The 19,111-nt window shown below is 46.8% G+C and overlaps 2 protein-coding genes across 6 annotated transcripts in view; one reads left to right on the plus strand and one right to left on the minus strand.

Annotated features, from left to right (window-relative positions):
• The window catches only part of IKBKG (inhibitor of nuclear factor kappa B kinase regulatory subunit gamma), a 47,554-nt gene extending 44,840 nt beyond the window's left edge, over nt 1-2,714 (plus strand). For all 5 annotated transcript variants that reach the window (XM_051967741.1, XM_051967742.1, XM_051967740.1 and 2 more), the window contains one exon: nt 435-2,714. In XM_051967741.1, the coding sequence (XP_051823701.1) occupies nt 435-592 (158 nt within the window). In that variant the 3' untranslated portion in view covers nt 593-2,714. The remainder of the gene's footprint in view (nt 1-434) is intronic.
• Nucleotides 2,331-16,863, minus strand: LOC127542294 (selenide, water dikinase 2-like). Its single transcript, XM_051967750.1, has 8 exons — nt 16,400-16,863; nt 13,283-13,386; nt 12,054-12,161; nt 10,766-10,920; nt 9,319-9,409; nt 8,080-8,179; nt 3,702-3,911; nt 2,331-3,233 (listed from the first exon to the last, which is right to left on the minus strand). The coding sequence occupies exons 1-8, from the start codon at nt 16,761-16,763 to the stop codon at nt 3,010-3,012; spliced, it is 1,356 nt and encodes a 451-aa protein (XP_051823710.1). The 5' UTR covers nt 16,764-16,863; the 3' UTR covers nt 2,331-3,009.
• Between the last annotated feature and the right edge of the window lie 2,248 nt (nt 16,864-19,111).

Below are 19,111 nucleotides of genomic sequence, written 5' to 3' on the forward strand. Positions count from 1 at the left end.
CAAGTCCCGAGATCCTTTAGCCGAAGATGGACAGGGTTTGGGCTGGGAAGGTTTCCTGTTGAGAAAGCCCCAGCTTAGCGAGGGAAATTAGCCACTTGGGCTGCCTCATTGTTGGTCTAATGATAGAGCGGGGAATTTTTCCTGGCCCGTAGACTAGATGACTGCGCCCAACTTTGTGCACGTATGGGAATGGAATGGTGCTCTGGGAGGCGGGCTTTCTTCCCCATCCTCGTTGCTTTCCATGAGTCAAGGGACTAGCTGCTTAGCAAAAAAGTTTAGAGTCCTATCATAAAAGCTGGCTGAACCCAATGTCACTCTTGGGACTAGTACTTTGCTCTCGTTTCCCTAGTTCCCCGGGAGAGGGGTGGGTGGATGTGTGTGTCTGTCTTTGTGAGACACGGTGGCAGTGACTAATGGATGTTTTCTTCCCATAGTTCATCTTCTCAATCATCACCTCTCCTTTCATCCCATACCACCCGGCCAGAGGAGAAGTCTCCCAGATGAACAACCAGATTTTTGTTGTCCGAAGTGTCAGTACCAGGCCCCGGATATCGACACCCTGCAGATACACGTCATGGAATGTATCGAGTGATTCCTGTTCCACCTGCCCTCCCGTACCCCGTGCTTGCTTTCACTTGCCCAGCCCTTCTTGATACAACATTAGTGATCTCCACTTGATCGTAAGCTTAAGAGAGGTGGTGGAACGGCCATCCTTCATCTAGTTTGCTCTTTGCCTGACCTGGCTTGCTGTACCTCACATTGTGTCGAGACCTTTCTGGAGCAGGAGCGTCATAGGCTTGAAGATCTAGAATTGGAAGCCATCCAATTTATCCCTTCCCCCCCTTTAACAGAGGAAAAACTGAAGTCGAGTTACACAAGTAATGGCCATCAGAGAGAGCATTTGAATCTAGGTCCTTTGACTGGAGCCCGCACCGCCATCCGATTTTGTCACCTGTTGGAACAGAGGAAGCTGGAGCGGGGTTGTAGATGCTACTGCCGGCCCCTCTTTGGGTGTTCTTGCCTTAGTCTGGGAGGGCCCCTTGACCCTAGCTCATGGGGGGAGAATTCCCAGTATTTATTAAGGCACAGCTGGCGCCAGCCTACCCTAGTTACCATCTCTAAGGTGCTTTTAAGATTTGACCTAGGTCACGTGCTCGCTCTCATTGGAGCCCTTCAGCCCTCTTGAGGTGGTTTTTTTTTTTTTTTTCCCATTTTACACACATGGGGACACTGAAGTTCAAAAGTAAAGAGGCTTATCCTCATATTTGGACCCAGGTCTTGCTGACTTTAAAAAGTCTAGCATCCCCTCCCCATAGAGATCAATCGGTTACGCTTTAGTCCATGCTCGGGAAACCTATGCAGTCAATACCAAAGATTTCCATCTGGGGTTCTAGCACTTTTGGCCCACATGAGCTTCTTTCTTGCTGCATTCACTTTTAGAACGTGCCTTTGTCTTGATTTTGACGCTTAAACTTTGTACCGAGTGTACTAGGAACTAATGTGAGATTATTGAATGTAAGGACTGGCCACTTTTTCCTGCAGCTTAGAACTTAAAGAGATCGAGTTCAGCTATATGGTAGCCACTTCTGCCTGTGCTAAACTCAGTTTCCCTTTTTCCCTGTTGAAAGCCCATTGGCTTTTAGGCCAACAGGATGAATCAGTTGGTCAAAGCAGAATTCTTCACCAAATGCTTCAGTATAAATAAAGCACAACACTCAGATACTGGTAGATTACTGAATGGGGAAACTAGTCTCATAAGATTCAGGCTGCCTCTTTTTACCATGGTTACATCCTCTTCCCCATCCCCCCCGTTGTCAAATTGAGTATAGGAGAACTCACTTTTAAGGGGAAAAAAAAAGTACAATTCAGAGATCATATGGGACAGTGCTGGAGTCAGCTGGGTCCTTGTCCTGCTTCCAGTGCTTATTTCCCAATCTTCTCAGTAGCTCTGGAAAGCGGAACACTTTGAGGCCACAAATGGCCATCTTTGTTGGCAAAATTTCCACGCTGGGTGTTCTTCTGCCAATCAACTCTGGCCAGTTCTGTTCCTGTCTAAAGACCACTTTGCTACCTCCACCCAGTTGCCTTATCACATTTGAGATGCCTATTTCTTTATAGGATTGCCCCCCTCCCCCCCAAGCTGGGACTTGGTTTAATGCAATAGGGAGAAAGTGATTGCCATTGAATTTTTTTCCTCCACCTCCCCCCCCCAGAAACTACTAGGGGTGATACAGAAAATCATGTTTGTGAAAATCCATTAAATGAACAGTAGTGGTGAACTTTCGTAGTCTCGAGTGCCGGGGCCATACAGAAAAAACAATTCAAGCAGACACTGAGAAATGAACGTTTTTATTAAGTTATCAGGAATCTAGCCTAAGATACATAAATTTAGCAACACCAAAGTCTGGGCTCTGAGAAAGTGCTCCGCTTCTTCCAGCCCTCCAAGCTGGGTTAATGGAAGAAGCATCATAAATAGAGCCCAGACTTGTGTTGGTGCACGGTCTGCTTCCCTCTTCTGGCCAAGTTGCTCAATTCTTGGCCAGAAGGAGAAAGAATGAATAGCTTCGGGGGAAAAAACATCCCATAAATAATTCCTGAGTACACCCTGTCTCCCATTACTGGTTTAGCAGAGTTTTGTTTCAGCGGTATCGACTAACAATCTAACGGGTTGTCAAAGTGTCCCTTATCTTCAATAAATCACGTCATTTCTTGTATGTGAATCTGTTCAACCAAGTAAGCAGGAACCCAGCCCAAAAAATCTTTGCTTTTAGAGAGGGGAAATGAGGGCTGGATTTGACCATAAAGTAGAAAATGTGAAATAGGTTGAATTTCTTTGAAACTCTTCGAAAAGCAACTAGTTGTCTTACTGGTTGCATTAGAACAAATAGCTCACCTAGCAGTCATTTTGCAGGTTTCTTTGGAAATTAACTTCCCCTTCCCCCAAACAAGTCATTAAAGTAGTTTCTGTCATTCGTGATCATTTTCCAAGGTCCAAACGAGCAGGCCACCTCACAAAAGGGGCTCGGGGCTGGTATTGGAGTTGTCGAGAAGAAGAGTAGCTCCCCGGGGCATGACTTCGATGATGCGCGGCTTGTCGATGATGCGAGCGGTCTGATTGCCTTTTTCCACAATGCCGATAATCCACGCTTGGTGACCCTCTCCATATTTGGGAGACTTGATTTCAGCACAGAAGCGAGCAGCTTGTTCTCGAGGCAGGCAGATCAGCAGCCCCCCTGTAAAAGACCCTGTGTCACCAAGGCCTGTGGCTGCTGAGCCAGGCAGGGTTTCAGCCTCACTCTTAACTTAAGCTTTTTTCAATTGGCCACTTGCTCTGGATGGCACAGCTACGCTTTTACACAGAAATGCCATCGCCCAGGCCTTTGAAAGACAAAGGCTTTTCCCACCATGACCACTGGATCCAGCCCTCTCTGAGACCACACCTGAAGATGTTTAGTCAGATGCCTTTTGGCTTCTGCCCAGGGGGAGCCATCATTAGTGCCTTAATTTGATGCCACAGAGTAGGAGAAATGATAGGGCATCTGTCCAACTGGAACTGAGAATGGGGGCCTAGGGGGCTGGACTCTTAAATACTTCAGAAGCTCACAGGGGAGATAGAAAGGTTTTGCTGGGGTGAGGGAAAGGGGAAAATGACATCTGACTCTTGATACAATGAAAGGACAAGCGGTTCTTTTACCACCCACCTGAGGTTTCTGATGATGTCCCTTGGAGAAGCCCAAAACGCCCACTGGCCTTACTGACGGCTGCCATCTTGGCAATGATGGGCAGATTATGAATGACAAAGGACACTTCACTCCTCTGTTGTTTTGCAAGGTTCTGTGCATGTCCCAGGATTCCAAAGCCAGTGATATCAGTGGCCGCATGGGCATTAAACGTGTGCATTAGTCCCGCAGCTGTAATGGAAGATTGTAGTTTGATGAAAAACTATGGAAATAGCCACTCACTTGACAACACTTTTAAATTTAAATTTCTCTGATAGCTAGACTGTATGACCCTGGGCAGCTCATCTTCTGAAAAGTGAAGGGTGTGGATTAGATGGCCTTGGAAATCCCCTATCCAGCTGTACCTCTGATTTCCCTCTATGGTGGCCATTTGACTATCACCTTGGCTAATTTAGTGGGTGTAAATCAAGAAGCATTTATTTCATTGTGCTTACTTTGCTTGAGACAAAAAGAAAGCAGCTCTAGGAGCTCCCGATCTAATGGTGGAAACAACAACTAAGTACAAACCAAGTAATAGGCCCAGGGTCAAATCCAAACTTGAGCCCAGTGGTGTAGTTTGCCAACCCTGACATAGAGGACTTGGAAGTAATCTCAGAGGGAAGGGAAAAGGAGAGGGGGGAGAAGGAAAGAGTATTCTAGGCAGAGGGGACATAGTAAAAATGCAAAAGGAAAAAATTACAAAAAATCACAAGTTGGCAAGCACTTTCTTTAAGAGCTAGCAAGGAGGCCACTATCATTCGGTTGTAGAGAATAGACTAGTGTAAGAAACTTGGAAAGGTAGGAGGGTGCTGGGTTGCAACGGACTTTAAAAGCCAAGCAGGATTTTCTATTTGATCCTGGAAGTTGTAAGGAACATCTGAAGTTAACTGATCAAGGATGGCTTGGTTGCACTGTGCTCTGGGAGAAAGCCGGGACACAGGTGGAGCCCTCAGTGGCCACAGCCATAATCCAGGCAGGAGACGATGATCACCTCGGAGGAGAGTCTGCACCAAGCAGGAGAGATGTCACAAAGGTGGAATGGACAGGATTGGTGACTGATTGGCTAAGAAAGTATAGAACAGAGGCTGCCACTTGAGATTTGAATGGGGAGGAACCCTCAGCAGTAAAAGGAGAAGTTGAGGAGAGGGGAGGGTTTAAGGGGAGCTTTGAATTCAAATGTCTGAGACATTCTAGTTGAAGATCTGAGACTGGAGGTCAGGAGAGAAGTTACAGCTGTTAAAGTAGCTCTGAGAATCATATGCCCAGAGAGAACCAAGTCCGTGGAAGCTGATGAGCTCATCAAGGAAGGGAAGGAAAAGGAAAGAGGGTGCAGAACAGCCTCGAGCCTCACAGTCAGCAGGTGTGACCAGGATGGTGAGCCAGGCAGTTGTCTGGAGGAGAACCGGGAGACGGCAACGTCACAAAAAGAGAGAGCATCCAGAAATGTGAGTGTCAGAGATCAAGACAGAAGAGAACTAAAAGGCCATTGGATTTGTCGACTAAAGAGATCTCTGGTAACTCTGAAGATGGTAACTTTAGTTGAATCAAGTTAGGGCATCTATTTTAGACAGAAGACCTTTGCCACAAAAGAGAGGAGAGAGAAAGGACATTTCTGAGGATGGATGAGGCACAAGCATGTTTGTAGGCAGCAGGAAGTGGCTGGTAGACAAGAGGTTGAAGATTAGTGGAAGTAGGGGTGATAAGACAAGCTGGAATCACTTGTGCACAGAGAAGGCTCTGGCCAAGAATCATCTCTTGGTGAAGGAAGGGATGGTGGGAGAAAGCATCTGAGTGACAGGAGGTGAGGAAAGGAGATAGAGCCTTTGGCTCAATTTTTTTTTGGAAGTACGAGGAAAAATCCTTAGCCGAGAAGATGAGAGACAAGAGCGCCAAGGGAGGTCTGGAAAGGCAGCTGGGCCGAGTGGGAGGGAGTCAGCGAAGTGTAAAAGGATGGCATGCAGCAGCGAGGGGGCAGTTGAGGTTCTACACCAAGCCTATGGTGGCCACAGCACGGCTTTAAGATTTCCTCCAGCTTCTTTCAGCAGCATTTCAATAGTATGGAAGGTACCAGATCACTGACAGAATAACAGGACAGAGGCAGAGCCCAGATGGCAAAGTGAGATGAAACAACTGAAATGAGCTTGCAGTTAGCCCGGCTCCCCGATAGTCTAGAAAACAAGAGTCCGAATTCTGATGGGAAAGCCAAGAAAAATGCATTTTTTCCGGCTCAGGGATACAAGTCCCCGGACACTGGGTATGGGGTCTGGCCAGGAATATGTGAGAAGTTCCAGCACCCAGGGATGCAGAGAAGGCTGAGATAAAGCACCACGACACGAAGTACCAAGGCAGAGAGGGATCCCTGACCTAGTGCTAAGGATGCCATCAGGCAACTGTTTCCCATTATCCAGTTGTGGGTCCCATATCCAAAGGGAGAAGAGCAATGCCAACAAGTATGGGTGCCAGCCATGTACTGAAGAAGCAACAAGTTCCTGAAATGTAGCTGTGTGCCCAGAAGCAGAGCAGTGACTCACTGAGAGCCTTTAGTTTGTACTGTACTGGAATAACCAGAATAACTAAGAGTCCCAGACCCAAGGGTCCCCAGCAGTGAAGTCTCTCTGAACCTCCCAGTGAGTTGGCGGTGACTAAATCTAGCAGCTGTCCACTAAAATTCAAGCACTCATGAATCAGGAGTCTCCAGGTAGGAGGGTAGCAACAGCCCTCTCCCTAAATCACTCGACTCTGGGAGCTTCCGGACAATTATGAAAGTAGTATTAGGCTATAAAAGAGCATAAGTTGGCCAGACAAAGTTCAAGTCTTCCCGGAGTCCTTACGTTTTCTGTTGCTCACTCTCTTCCTCGATGTGGTCTTCTGTTTAGGTCTTGGGGACCGCCCCCCACTCTTCTCTCCTCTCTCTCTGCTCCTTCTATCTCCTTTGCTGGCTGTTCCTCCACATCTCACTCTCTTGATTGTGGGTGTCCCTCAGGGCTCCATCCTGGGCCCTCTTCTCCCCTCCCCCCCTCCCCCCCTTCACTTGGGGATCCATCGGCTCCCACGGACCAAGTGACCACCTCTATGCTGAGGGGTCTCCCATCTCCACCTCTGCTGGCCTCCAACCTCGCCTCTTCGGCTGCTTCTCAGACACCTGGAACTCTTTACTGTGTCCACAACAGAAGCAGGATTTTCCTCCTTAAACTGCCCCCCCTTCCTTATTACTGCAGGGGGCAGCTCTGTGCCCCCAGTTTCCCAGGCTCACAACCTAGGATTCTTCTCCATCTCTCAGCTCAGCCTCCCATTCCTCCAATATCCAAGCTGTTGCCAACGTCTGTCTATCTCACCTCTGGAGAACCTCCCAAATATATCCCCTTCTCTTCTCTGGCACTGCCCCTACTCCAGTACAGGTCCTAATCCCCTCACACTTGGATTATTCCAATAGCCTACTGGGGGTGGCATTTCTGCCGCCTCAAGTCTCTCCCCACTCCAGTCCATGCTGTTCACCCACGAAAGCGATCTTCTAACGCACAGGTCTGATTACACTATCCCCTGCCTTGGCAGACTCGATAGCTTCCTATGGCTTCCAGAAGAAAATACAGAAATCTGATCTGCACTCAAAGCTCTTCCTACTTTCCTAGTCTTCTCATACTTCCTGATATACCCAGTGCTACAGTGACCCTGGCCCACAGGCTCCTCTACCACGTGCCTCCAACTTTGACTCTGGACACTCTTTGGCTGGCCTCAGTGCCTGGACGCTCTCCCTCCTCTGCTCCCATTACTGACCTCCCTGGCTTCCTTAAGCCCCAATTAAAATCTCTCCTTCATGAATCATGCTTAATCCTGCTTAATTTTAGTGCCTTCTCTTTTATGCTGTACACAGCCTGTTTTGTATATTTTGGGGGCATGTTGCATTCTCCACTACATCGCAAGCTCCTTGAGGGCAGATTGTCTTTGTCTCTTTTTGTATCCCCAATGCTCAGCACCATACCTGGCACACAGCAAGCACTTAATACATGTTTACTTAATTGAAATTAGAAAAAAAAAATCCTACACGTGAATCCCATCTCAGTTTTCCTAGCTCTAAAAAGGGAACTGCATTATACTTTGGAAGTGCTTTGAGCTCTGAATTAGGATTCTGGGATGGGACAGAAAAAGAAACATTAGTAGATGTGGAGGTTTCCGAGTTCCACCAACACTCCTTAGTCGTGTGCTGGCCAATTCTCTTGGCATCCTTGAGTCCACTGCTTCATCCGTTTAAAAATAAAAAAAATACTGCCTGATGTCTCCCTTACGAAGCTAGAAGGGAAGTGCTCCGTGAGCCTTGCAGTGCTTTGGAGCCATGAGCTGTTAGAATTGTAAAGGCCCTTACCAGTTCTATTCAGCATAGCCATGCTAAACATTGCTTCCTGATAGGCTAGTTCCACTTCTTCTTTGGACACCACCAGCTTTATTTTATTCCATTTCTCTGGCTGGAAAAGAAAGACAATATCATCTCCAGAGTGAAAGTCTTCTATTTCCCCGATGTCATGAGCCACCATGGGACCAATCTGGTCTTTCTATGCTCCCAAGGATGATTCCCACCTCCTTAATCCCAAGGAGCTGCCAGCTATTCAGTTTGGTGCTGGCCTGGGCTAACAGGACAGCCAAGGACCAAGAAGGCCTGCGCAGATTACGCAAGCGGCTTCTTAACTGCCAACTCTGATTCCCTGCATTGCTTTGGAGGGGTTGTCCCAAAGTTCCAAAATCAAGAGCAAACTTTCCATTACTTATGCCTAGCCTCTCCCGACTTGTGCCGATGATTAAACAATAGTCGGTCCTCACTTTAAGCAAGAAAAGGGGCAGAGCAGATTGCTAAATGCCTATGCCGACTGCTACAGTGGCAATCGGGACGTGATTTTGACTCTGAATATTCCTCGTTTCTGTTCTCAGGATAAACAGAACAGATTCACTGATAGGAAGGTTGAGGTCCCAGAGGCAGTATCTTTTCTCAGGGGTAGAGAGGCTGGAACAGTCCAAGGACAAAATCAGAATCCTGGGCCGAAGTCCCAATGTGGATTTGTTTTTATGTATCCTTGTGTTTACTGTCAAGTTAGCAGGCCTCTTCCAATCCAGAGGTTTCTTGGTGGCATTGCCATAAATTGGAAGACCCAACAAGCAAGAAGGGGGTGAATCCCAGGCCCTGGCTTCATCTCTGTTGCCTTTAACGCTTTTTCTGTGAAGTTGTGAGCCATAAACCATGGGGACAGAGCCGGGCAGACACAGTATACTTCCAAGAAGTTCAGAGACTGTTTAGCTTCATGCTCTGATCACAATTATCTGTTGAGTTAGTGGCTTTGGGGCTGCTGAATCCCTAGCCTGCCTGCCTCTCTGACCTTAAGGGAGGGGAGAATGGTTGTATTCCGTAGCCCAATGCAAATACTTTCTAAAACAAATCACAAAGCTTCTAGAAGTGTGTTGTGTTTGGCTCTGTCTCCATGGCTAGGTCATTACTAGAGGCTTATGGTTCAAAACTTCACAGATTCATCGTTTGCTTTTGTATTTTTGTTCTCTTGGATGTTAATACAACAGCTCTTTGTCAGGGAGGCCAACTTGGGTTCCCCAGGCTTACATTATCCAGCCACTGGTGGGCATTGACAGCGACCTGTGTCCCCAGCGGTTTGGTCAACACGAGCACATCCCCAGGAATTGCATTGTCTGGCCTGAAAAAGAAAATGCAGCTTTGCTTCAGGGATACTGCGGTGGCTAGCCTGGCGCAGTGCTTTATATCGCTGTAGCTAAGCGAACAAATGAAGGAATTTTCAGGAATCTACAGAGGCCCTATGGGATTAAGATGCAGTCAAGCTCTACATGAAAAGTGCTGCCACCAGGGTAGTGAGCACCCGTGACTCCCCTTCCACCAGCAAAAGACGTACTAGATGAGCTCCTCCGGAAGCAGAGGAGCTAGAATATGAGCCGTGAGTCTCTGATTGATCTCTAGAATAAGAATGGAGCAGCTGCACACCAAAAGAAAAAGACAAGGGGCCCTTGAAGCCCAGAAAGCCTGAATACTTCATGCAAGGCTACAAAATACTGCCTGTTTGCTTTCTGCCTCTGACAACAAAGCGACCCACAAGGTTCCGGCTTGCTCTTGTCAATTCAATTCCAATAATGATGAAAAAGTCCAGGGAAGATCCATGGGCGTGACTTCTGAAAAAAAAAAGCCCTCAAGACAAGCCCTATCCTGCCCCAGCCTGTATACCACAGGCTGGAAATGGCAAAATAATAATAGCTAACATTTACATTGTGCCTACTATGTGCCAGGCACCTTGCTAAGTGCTTTGATCTCCTCTGACCTTCACAACAAAACCTGAGAGATAGATGCTGTTAGTATCCCCATTTTACAGATGAGGAAACAGAATTGAAGGGAATTGCCCAGGATGACACACAGCTAGTGAGTGTCTGAGGTCAGATTTGAACTTCTCGACTCCAGGCCCGAGTTCTGTGTACGGCGGTGCCTATTAGCCGCTGCCTAGAAGGTCGAGAGCAACAATGTCTACAAAGAGATTCCTAGTAACAGCCCTGTGAGGTTGACATCTCTCAAGAACTTGAAGGTCTATAAGGTTCTTTACAGATAGGGTCTCATAGGACCCTCCCATGACCCCTGGGAGGCAGCTGCTACTATAATAATCTCCATTTTACAAAGGAGGAAACAACCTGACAGAAGCTAAACAACTTGTTGAGGTAGAATCTGAATCCAGGTGTTCTTGATGCCAAATCTAGTACTCTTCATGCTATCTTCTCACTGAAACAAAGCAAAGGGACCATAAGAGGCAGGCTCTAGGCCTCAGAGCTCTGGGAGGTACTGGAAGGAAGCTACAAAGATAGCTTGTTACCAAAGATTTTGATAAAGAATTCATTTTCTTCTTTCTACTTAGGTGGTTAACGATCTAGAAAGGAAAGCAGAACTTAAAAAATGAAAAGAGGGGCCCAGCTCAAAGGAGCTGGGGCTATGTGACTGCCAGAGTTCCTTTCGGCTCTTAATTCAAGAATAAACAAATTTCTGGATGTCTACTCACATGATGAACTCATTAGGCTGACAAACCACGGTGGCAACACCTCCAATGATAATCCAAGGATTTATCACAGTATGTCCCCCCGTCACCGAGGTTCCTCCTTCCTCAGCAGCATCCCGAAAACCTTTGACCATCAGGGGCATGATCTTTTCTCGTTCCTGGAAGAGAAGCTCATCAGATTGACCCTCCCATGTGGAGTATCTTCTCCCTTTCCTCTGCCTTGCTAAATCTGGCTCTATCCCAATGTCTCTTTCACAAAGCTTCAGGCTATGTCCCTCCTGTATACCCCAGGACACCCACTGGCACTACCACTCAAGGCCTGATGACAGCCGTCCTAATATAGTGAACTGTTTTCTCTCTCATGCTGCCAATTTCATGTTTCCATCTCAGTTACCCAGTGGGCCTAGAAGCATCAAGGGGTGCTACAAGCGAGGAACCCCTCTTCAGCACAGTTGTGTCTCTCCCCAAGGGCCTCCCACAAAGAAGACATTTACCAAATAACCAATTGCTATGGTCTTCCCTACAGTCAACAATAGTGACCCCCGTAACGGGTACTGGCAAATAAAGGGAAAAGGGAAAATCACTGCCCTCAAGGAGCTTTCTTTTCACTGGCACAGCAGCAGACATATAAGATGTCACATATTCAAAACAAAATAAGGGTATGTAAGAGTTCTTGGGCCTCACCCTTGAGATTTGGGGCATGGGTATTTGGGTAGTACACGTCAACTGGGGAGGAACCTGGAGAAAACTAGTAAGTTTAGGTTGCACAAAAAAAAAATGTCTTTCTCATTGAAAAATCATAGGAATAAAGACAGAGCTGGGAGGGATCTGAGAATTCAGAATCCAACCCCCTCATTTTACATATAAAAAAACCTTGAGACCCAGAAACATCAAGTGATTTGTGCAGCTAGTACATTTCTCACGTGGAATCCAAAGCCAGGTCTTTCCAATGGCAAAACTAGAGCCTTGGCTGTCACACCACAGTTTCTCCTTCAAATCACTATAATCTTTGGCCAGGAGTAAAGTTTTAACAAATCTGCACTTTACAAAATCAGTTCTAATCAAAGATTAGAATCAAAATCTAATCTCTTTACATTAAAAATTTTTTTTTGAGTTTCTTTTCTTAAAAGTTTAAAAAGGTCAATCAATTACTCAGCTAGTATATTGGGATCAAACTACCATATCCTTGTGGATCTTAAGAGTCAGCCAAGAACAGGTGATGCTTTACAATGATCCATGACCTTGGTCCTGCCCACTTCTTGGCAATGTCTCCTTCCCTCTTACCCCTTACCTCCTCGCTCATCTTTTGGCTGACGCTGAGGAGCATCAGCATGTTATCACAGTCAGTAATGCCCATGGCATAAAGGTCACTGAGCACGTTGGCACAGGCAATCCGTCCCTGGAAAGGAAGCATACAGTCAGCTAGGAGGCAGGGCATATGGTATGCAGTTGCTAAGTTCCACTATATAAGGTGACCTGTTAAAAAAGCATTTGCAATCCCAGGCTAGTCCTGCAACTGTTGGCCCTATATGGGGCAGTAATGGGCATAAAGAGTTAGAACAAACCTTGGAATCACTGAGGCTGGCCCCCTTGTTTTACAGAGGAAGAAAGTTAACCTAGGTCAGACAGTAAGTCGTTTACTCAAGTCTAGGCCCCAGGTCTCCCAATTCTCAGGCTTGTATTGTTTCTCTCCATCACCCAGCTTCTAGGCAGGTGAAGACCTGAAAAATATCTGTACTGTTGGTAGAGGTGTGACCTGGTCCAACCATTCCAGACAGTAGGTTGGAACTAGGCTCAAAGGGTTATAAAACTACACACTCTTTGGTCTAGCAATGCTACCGCTAGGTCTGCATCCCAAAGAGATCAACGCAAAGGGAAAGGAACCCACAGGGATGAAAATATTAATAGTAGCTCTATATGTGGGCAAAGAATGGGAAATTCAGAGGTTGCCCATCAACCGGAAAATGGCTAACAAGTTGTTAAATGAATGTAATGAACTCCTATTGTGATCTAAAAAATAAGGAGTGTGACAATTTCAGAAAAACCTGGAAAAAGAGCAAAATCAGAACGTGCACAGTAAGAGTAGTATTGTAACAATATTCAACTTAGCTATTCTGGCTGATATAATGATCTATGATTCTCAGACTCATGATGAAAAATGTTCTCTCCTTCAGAGAGAGGTGATGGACTTTGGGTGCTGACTGAAGCACATTGTTAATTTTTAAAAATCATTCCTGTTTCTCCATCTTCCCACCCCGCAATAGCTAATGCAGAAATGTTCTGCATGACTTCACAGGCATAATGGGTGTTGTATTTCTAGCCTCACTGCATAGAGCATGGAAGGAGAGAATTTGGAATTCCATGCTACAGTGAGAGCATGGGGGGGAGGGGGGTGCGGGCGCGGAGGGGTCCCATGAGGTGGTGTGCAAAAGCCTAAGACCATTTGTGGCCTGGCCAGTTTGGCTGCTAGAGACACTCCCCTTAAGGCTCCCTGGCAGAAGTGTGTTGTTCTTCACTTACCATCATGTAGGGGTCCTCAACCAAAGGATAAAAGAAGTCTGTGGTTTGCACAAGGGAGAGACCTCCATGTCTCAAGGGAATCACACAAGAATCCATTCCTATCCCTACACAGGAGAGAAGCAATTTCAATGCCAGGAGCTAAACCTCTTGCAATGGACTGCATTCCATTCCAGGCCTAATCCAAATATTCTGCATTTCCTTCTCTACTACATCCTACTTGGTTCCAAGACTAAGGCTCTCGTCCATTCTTCCTACTCCATAATGGTTTTCAGAAATAAAGGAAAAAGGGAAAATCACTGCCCTCAAGGAGCTTTCTTTTCACTGGCACAGCAACAGATATAGAAGATGTCTACATCTTAGTCTACATATATTCAAAACAAAACGAGGGTACGGAAGAGTTCTTGGGCCTCACCCTTGAGATTTGGGGCATGTCAACTGGGGAGGAACCTGGAGAAAACTAATAAGTTTAGGTTGCACAAAAAAAAAAAATGTCTTTCTCATTGAAAAATCAAGAATAATACAGACAGAGCTGAGAGAGATCTGAGAATTCAGAATCCAACCCCCTCATTGTACATATGAAAAAACCTCGAGACCCAAAAACATCAAGTGATTTGCGCAGCTAGTACATTTCTCACGTGGAATTTTGGTATTTTGACAGCTGTCCTGAATTCAGGGCAAAAGATCAAACTCCAAGGTTGGCCTCCCTGTCCCTTCCGTACCTCTCCATTTCTAGGCTAGAAAAAGAGGCCAAGAGCCGTGTACTTTCTCTGGACCAGAATGAGGGAACACAGTTTAGCTGGAATCCTGTCCCATGCCCTTTTCAGGATTTAGGAAATAGGAGATTAGAAGTTCCTTTAAACACAATGAGTGATCCTTGATGTAAAGGTTTAGCTTGTAAAGTTGGCTGTTTTTATTAGGCCATTTGCCACTTTAAGAGCATTACTACTTTTATAACCCAGCCAAGTCAGAGGAAACTGTAGGAGGGCTTGATTTTTACAGTTTGCAAAGTTAGACTGGGCAGCTTTTCCCATAAAAACCAATTCTATAAAACTAAATACAATCCTAGGTCCTGTAATACTGCAAGCCTGGCTTGAGTGCAAGAACAAAAAGTAGAGTTAAAAGTGTTGTCTCTTCCTCAGGGCCTACTGTTCTGTATACGAGAGGTACTGAAATATTCAAATAAAAAAGCCTGATTTTGCCATTAAATAAAATGTACAAAATAAGGCATGATTTAAAGAAATACATTAAAAAAAAAAAAAAAAGCTGGGTACAATAAGATATCTCACTCCCTGAATCTGAACTCTCTTTAATCAATGCCTTTTAATTTCAGTACCTTCCCTCTGAATTATTTCCTATTTATCCTATATATAGTTATATATTAATTTGCATGTTGTCTCCCCCCCCTCCCCAATTTGATTGTGAACTCCTTGGGAGCATGGATACCCCCAGTGTTTAGCATTGCACCTGCCACAGAAGTAGGGGCTGAATGAATGTTTGATCGACAAAACACATTTTATTAGGCTCAGATTTTCAAGCTGGAAGGGACCTTAGAGACCATGGAGTCCAATTATGTTATTTTAGGGAGGAAAAAACAGGCCCAGGAAGTTCACCGGCTTCTCAAAGTAAAAAGTCCCCCAGCTAAGGTCCAAACCTAATACCGTGTTCTCTGCACTACTCGGCACCTGTCCTGCTTCGTCTCAGGTTCTTGGATTCTGGAATTCTCTACTTCATTCAGTCCTTCCCTGACTCTTCAAAGTGAAGAGAAGGGGGAAAAAAAATCCCTGGCTTTGTGCTCCATCTATGCAGGCACACCAAGCATGGATGATTGCCTTCTTGGCAATACCACCTCAGTTCCTGGCCCTTCCACATCAAAACCGTTACTGCCATGAAGGCTTTGGTTTACTCATTAATTTGATCTGTGTAACACAGCCCTGGCCTCTTTTGACTTTCTACAGTCTTCATTTTGGAGGTCTTGGTTTATGGAATTTAGAACAGCGTGGTTTTTCAGAAATCATTACCGGGCCGCTCAATTTTCAATTGAGAAGACCTGAGCCTCCAGGTTAAAAGATGGGTACAATGTCATGCTATCTCGTAACACATGTAAAGAGAAGGAGAGCCTCATTCACCTCCAGTGTTGTTCAGTCCTGTCTGACTCTTTTATGACCTAATTTGGGTTTTCTGGGCCAAAAAAACACTAGTGTGGTTTGCCATTGTCTTCTCTGGCTCATTGTACAGAGGAGGAAACTGAGGCACAAAGGGTAAAGTGATTTGCCCAGGGTCACACATCTGGGACATGTCTGAGGCCAGATTTGATCTTAGGACCTTGACTCCAAGGTCCGCTGCAACTCCCTAGGCAGCACAGCCAGAACCTGCCTTCAAACCCAGTGCTCTTTCCAGAAAGCCGACTTGCACTGGAACCCTAGCTTTGCTGCAAACCACTTATGGAGGCAAGTCCATTTCCCTCACTGGGACTTCAAGTTTCCTGTAACTACTCAATGAAATGAGGGATTAACCAATATATGTGTCTGAGCTTCCACCATCCATGTCCATCTAAGGACCCTCCCAGCAAAAGGACTGGTTCCTTTCTCCAAAATGGAAGGAAGTGCTGGGGGCATCGGGAGAGTAGACGTCAATCATCACATTCTCTTTTAAGAATTTAAGCCAGTAAAATATAAGGTGGCGGGTGCGGGAAGTCTTGGGTTCAAATCTTAAGCTCTGCCACCTAGTCCCTAGGTAACTGGAGGCAAGTCTGGGATTTCTCCTCCCCAATGCCTCAGTTTCCTCCTGTCAAATGAAGATGGGCCTTTATGACCTCAGAGCTGTAAATCTATAGAGCTCTAGAATTTTGAACGAAACCAAAGGTTGCTTTTTCCGAGTGGGTCGCTTCAAGCCCTCAGTTGTACCCAAGTCTGGGGGGGAGGGAGGGGTGCAGACGTGTTTCTGAGAGTACCAGAATGTTCTTCCCGCCCCCATCTCTAGGGTCATCTAGAAGTCCCTTCCACCTCTTCCCTCCTCTTCCCCCCTTCCTAATTTCCCTCCCTTTCCCCTCCTTCCACCTCTTCCCCCTCCTTCCACCTCTTCCCTTCCCCCCTCCTCCCTCCCCGCGCCCGTTCTCACCAAGGGCCCGGGAAGTCTGACCCGAGCCGTCAGGCACGGCCATGGCCACGGCCCCGGCCCCGTCCCCATCGCCGCCGTCGGACACGGGTGGGAGCTCGGGCGCCGGGACCTCTGAGGGCCGCGCCAGTCCCGCCAGGAGCGTGAGCAGCGCCTCCTGCGGGACCTTGCAGCCTCAGCCCTTGAGCTCCGAGTAGCCGGTGAGGCGCCAGCTCGGGCTCAGCCCTAGCGCCTGCGGCTCGAAAGGCCGGTAGGATCCCGGGGAACGCGAGCCCGCGCCCTCGGCCGCCGGCAGTGGCAGCGGCTGCAGGGGCTGCAGCGGCTGTAGCGGCTGTAGCGGAGGCTGGGGGGGCGGCACGGCTGCCATGGCGCCTGCTCAGTCTGGTGAGAGCGGTCCTAGCCTCTCGCCTCTCGCGAGGATACTGGGCAACTGGTGCCCGGAGAGAGCTCTAAGGAAGCCCAACGCTCGGCTCGCGCCGCTCTCTCGCGTCACGGCGCCGCCCCTCGCGTCACGGCGCCGCCGGCTGCGTCCTCCTCCGCCCAGCGGAAACAGCCAATCAGGAACGGACTAAGAAGGTGGCTCCCAGGAGGCCTTGCCAGTTCGAGGTCGTCGAGCCTGAGACCTTCGACCTCTTGGCGTTTCGGTCTTCTCCCCGCCAAAACAGGGGGTTGGGCTCGCGCTTTTAGACTCGCCTTCCGTTCGGTTCTCCCAGACACAGGTTCCCTAGGCCTCTGCTACGCTGGGAACTTGTGTTGTGGCACTTTTGCGCATGCTCCTAGGGACTGGCCTCGGGGGCCAGCCTCCCCAATCCCACCCCCACCCTCCCACTTCACCTGCTTTGTACATTATTTTGTATTTATAAAGGGGAAGCGCTGTGATAAGCACACTTACAAATAGGAGCCTCACACCCACCCTGGGAGCTAGAATCTCTCATGATCTCCATTTTACAGTTGGGAAAACTGAGGCCGACAGTGGTTGACTGGTAAGCGTTTGAGATTGCATTCAAACTCACGTCTTGCTGCCTAAGTGTACACATTGTCCTCCCTGATAAAATGTAAACCCTATGAGGTTTTCTTTCATTTCTCTTTCTGACTCCCACATCTAGTACAGTGCCTGGTACGTATAAATGTCTGTTGCCTGTCGGATAAGTTGTTTATGGTCCACATTTTAGGAAACGAGTGAAGTGAGTTATTGATGAGCTCTTTTTTGCCTTTGGATATGGTCTAGCAAACTTCAACCTTCCTTATCCGTAAAATGGAGCCAATCGTTCTGGTGCTTCCTCTAACCCAGGCTTGCTGTGAGGCCTAAAGGAGGGAATGTTTGTAAAACATTTGGCAAACTTGAATGTGCTTTTAAAATCACTTCCCCTTCTCTCCCTCTTCCTCCTCTAGTTCTTCCTTCTTTCCTCACTTCCTCCCTAGGTCCAGAGTTCCCATCGTTTCACCTTTAGCCAACAGCCCCATTTTGAAAGCAGAGCCAGAAGACCTGTGCCCTTTGTTGCATCCTTCAGCTTCTAAATGATGTGGGCTGCTCTGTTCTGGGCAGAAAACTGGGAAAAGGCCCAAAGATGCTTTCTAGCGTTTGAGATGAGACTTGTACCCAGGGCAGGACTCTGAACATACAAAAGTAAAGAGAGCTGATACCAGAGTTTAAACTGGGCCTTAGGGATTTGTTAGCATTGGTGGGGTCACTACATATTTGGTCTGCTTCTCCAAAGATGAGCCATCTCAATTTTATCAGTTCATCAAGGAGCGATCCAGTCGTAGGGAATAGATTTATGCCAACCATGCTCATCAGAGACCAAATGATAAAATTACAAGCAATCTAATTTATAATGAATACCTCCATATACCTGACAGTAAAACGTATCTCAGCCCTTGAATGAATGAACCAAGCGTTGATTAGGCACTTCCTATGAGCAGAGCATTACAATTAGAAGTTAGTCCCTTTTCTCCAGGAGCTCACGATCTACTAGGCAAGACAACAATAGGGAAGGTTTCAGTTACAAGTCAGCTGGAAAAGTCCCATAGGCTTCAGGGTGCAGTGGCCAAGCAGATGGCTAAGTCTTTTCTTACAATGTTATTTCCACTTATAAAATATCCGTTTTTTGTGTTGAACCACTGGCCAGGGTCAAGGATTTTGAGGACAAGGACTTTCCTTTCTGAGTCTTAAGTGGCTGTGGCTGCAGCCCCTGTAGGAACAGTGGGGCCAGGCTAGATCTCCACAGGGGCTGCTTCCCAGGGAGATGGCTGATGACATTGGATTGGGAGCATTCCCAGGACTCTTGGTGTCAGGGTCTGGGTCCTGGAATGGGACATCCAAATATTCAGGAATTCATGAATAGGTAATTTCTGCTCATGATACTTCTCAACCTACAAAGGCATTTTAGTAACCCGTTTATTACCTGCTCAGAATCCTGTCTCACGGCACCCCAAAATCAATGGAGCCTGAATAACATTTCCCAAAATATCTTAGCTAGTCTTTCCATTCACAGACTGAGTACAGTTGGAATTTTACAGAAGTCAAAGGAGAAGGTAAAGATAACAGATAACAGAAGGGGGAGTTCTACATCAGATAAAATAATAAAAGGATCAGCAAACAGTAGGGGATTTAACTGGAATTTGCAGAGTAAGAACTACCTAGAGAGCAACAAGGCTATAACTGATGTCTCAGCTTAATTCTGCACACTTTAGCTAATTGATGTGACTAGTTTT

The sequence above is a fragment of the Antechinus flavipes genome, chromosome X, assembly GCF_016432865.1.
Source record: "Antechinus flavipes isolate AdamAnt ecotype Samford, QLD, Australia chromosome X, AdamAnt_v2, whole genome shotgun sequence".
In the NCBI taxonomy this organism is placed as follows: Eukaryota; Metazoa; Chordata; class Mammalia; order Dasyuromorphia; family Dasyuridae; genus Antechinus; species Antechinus flavipes.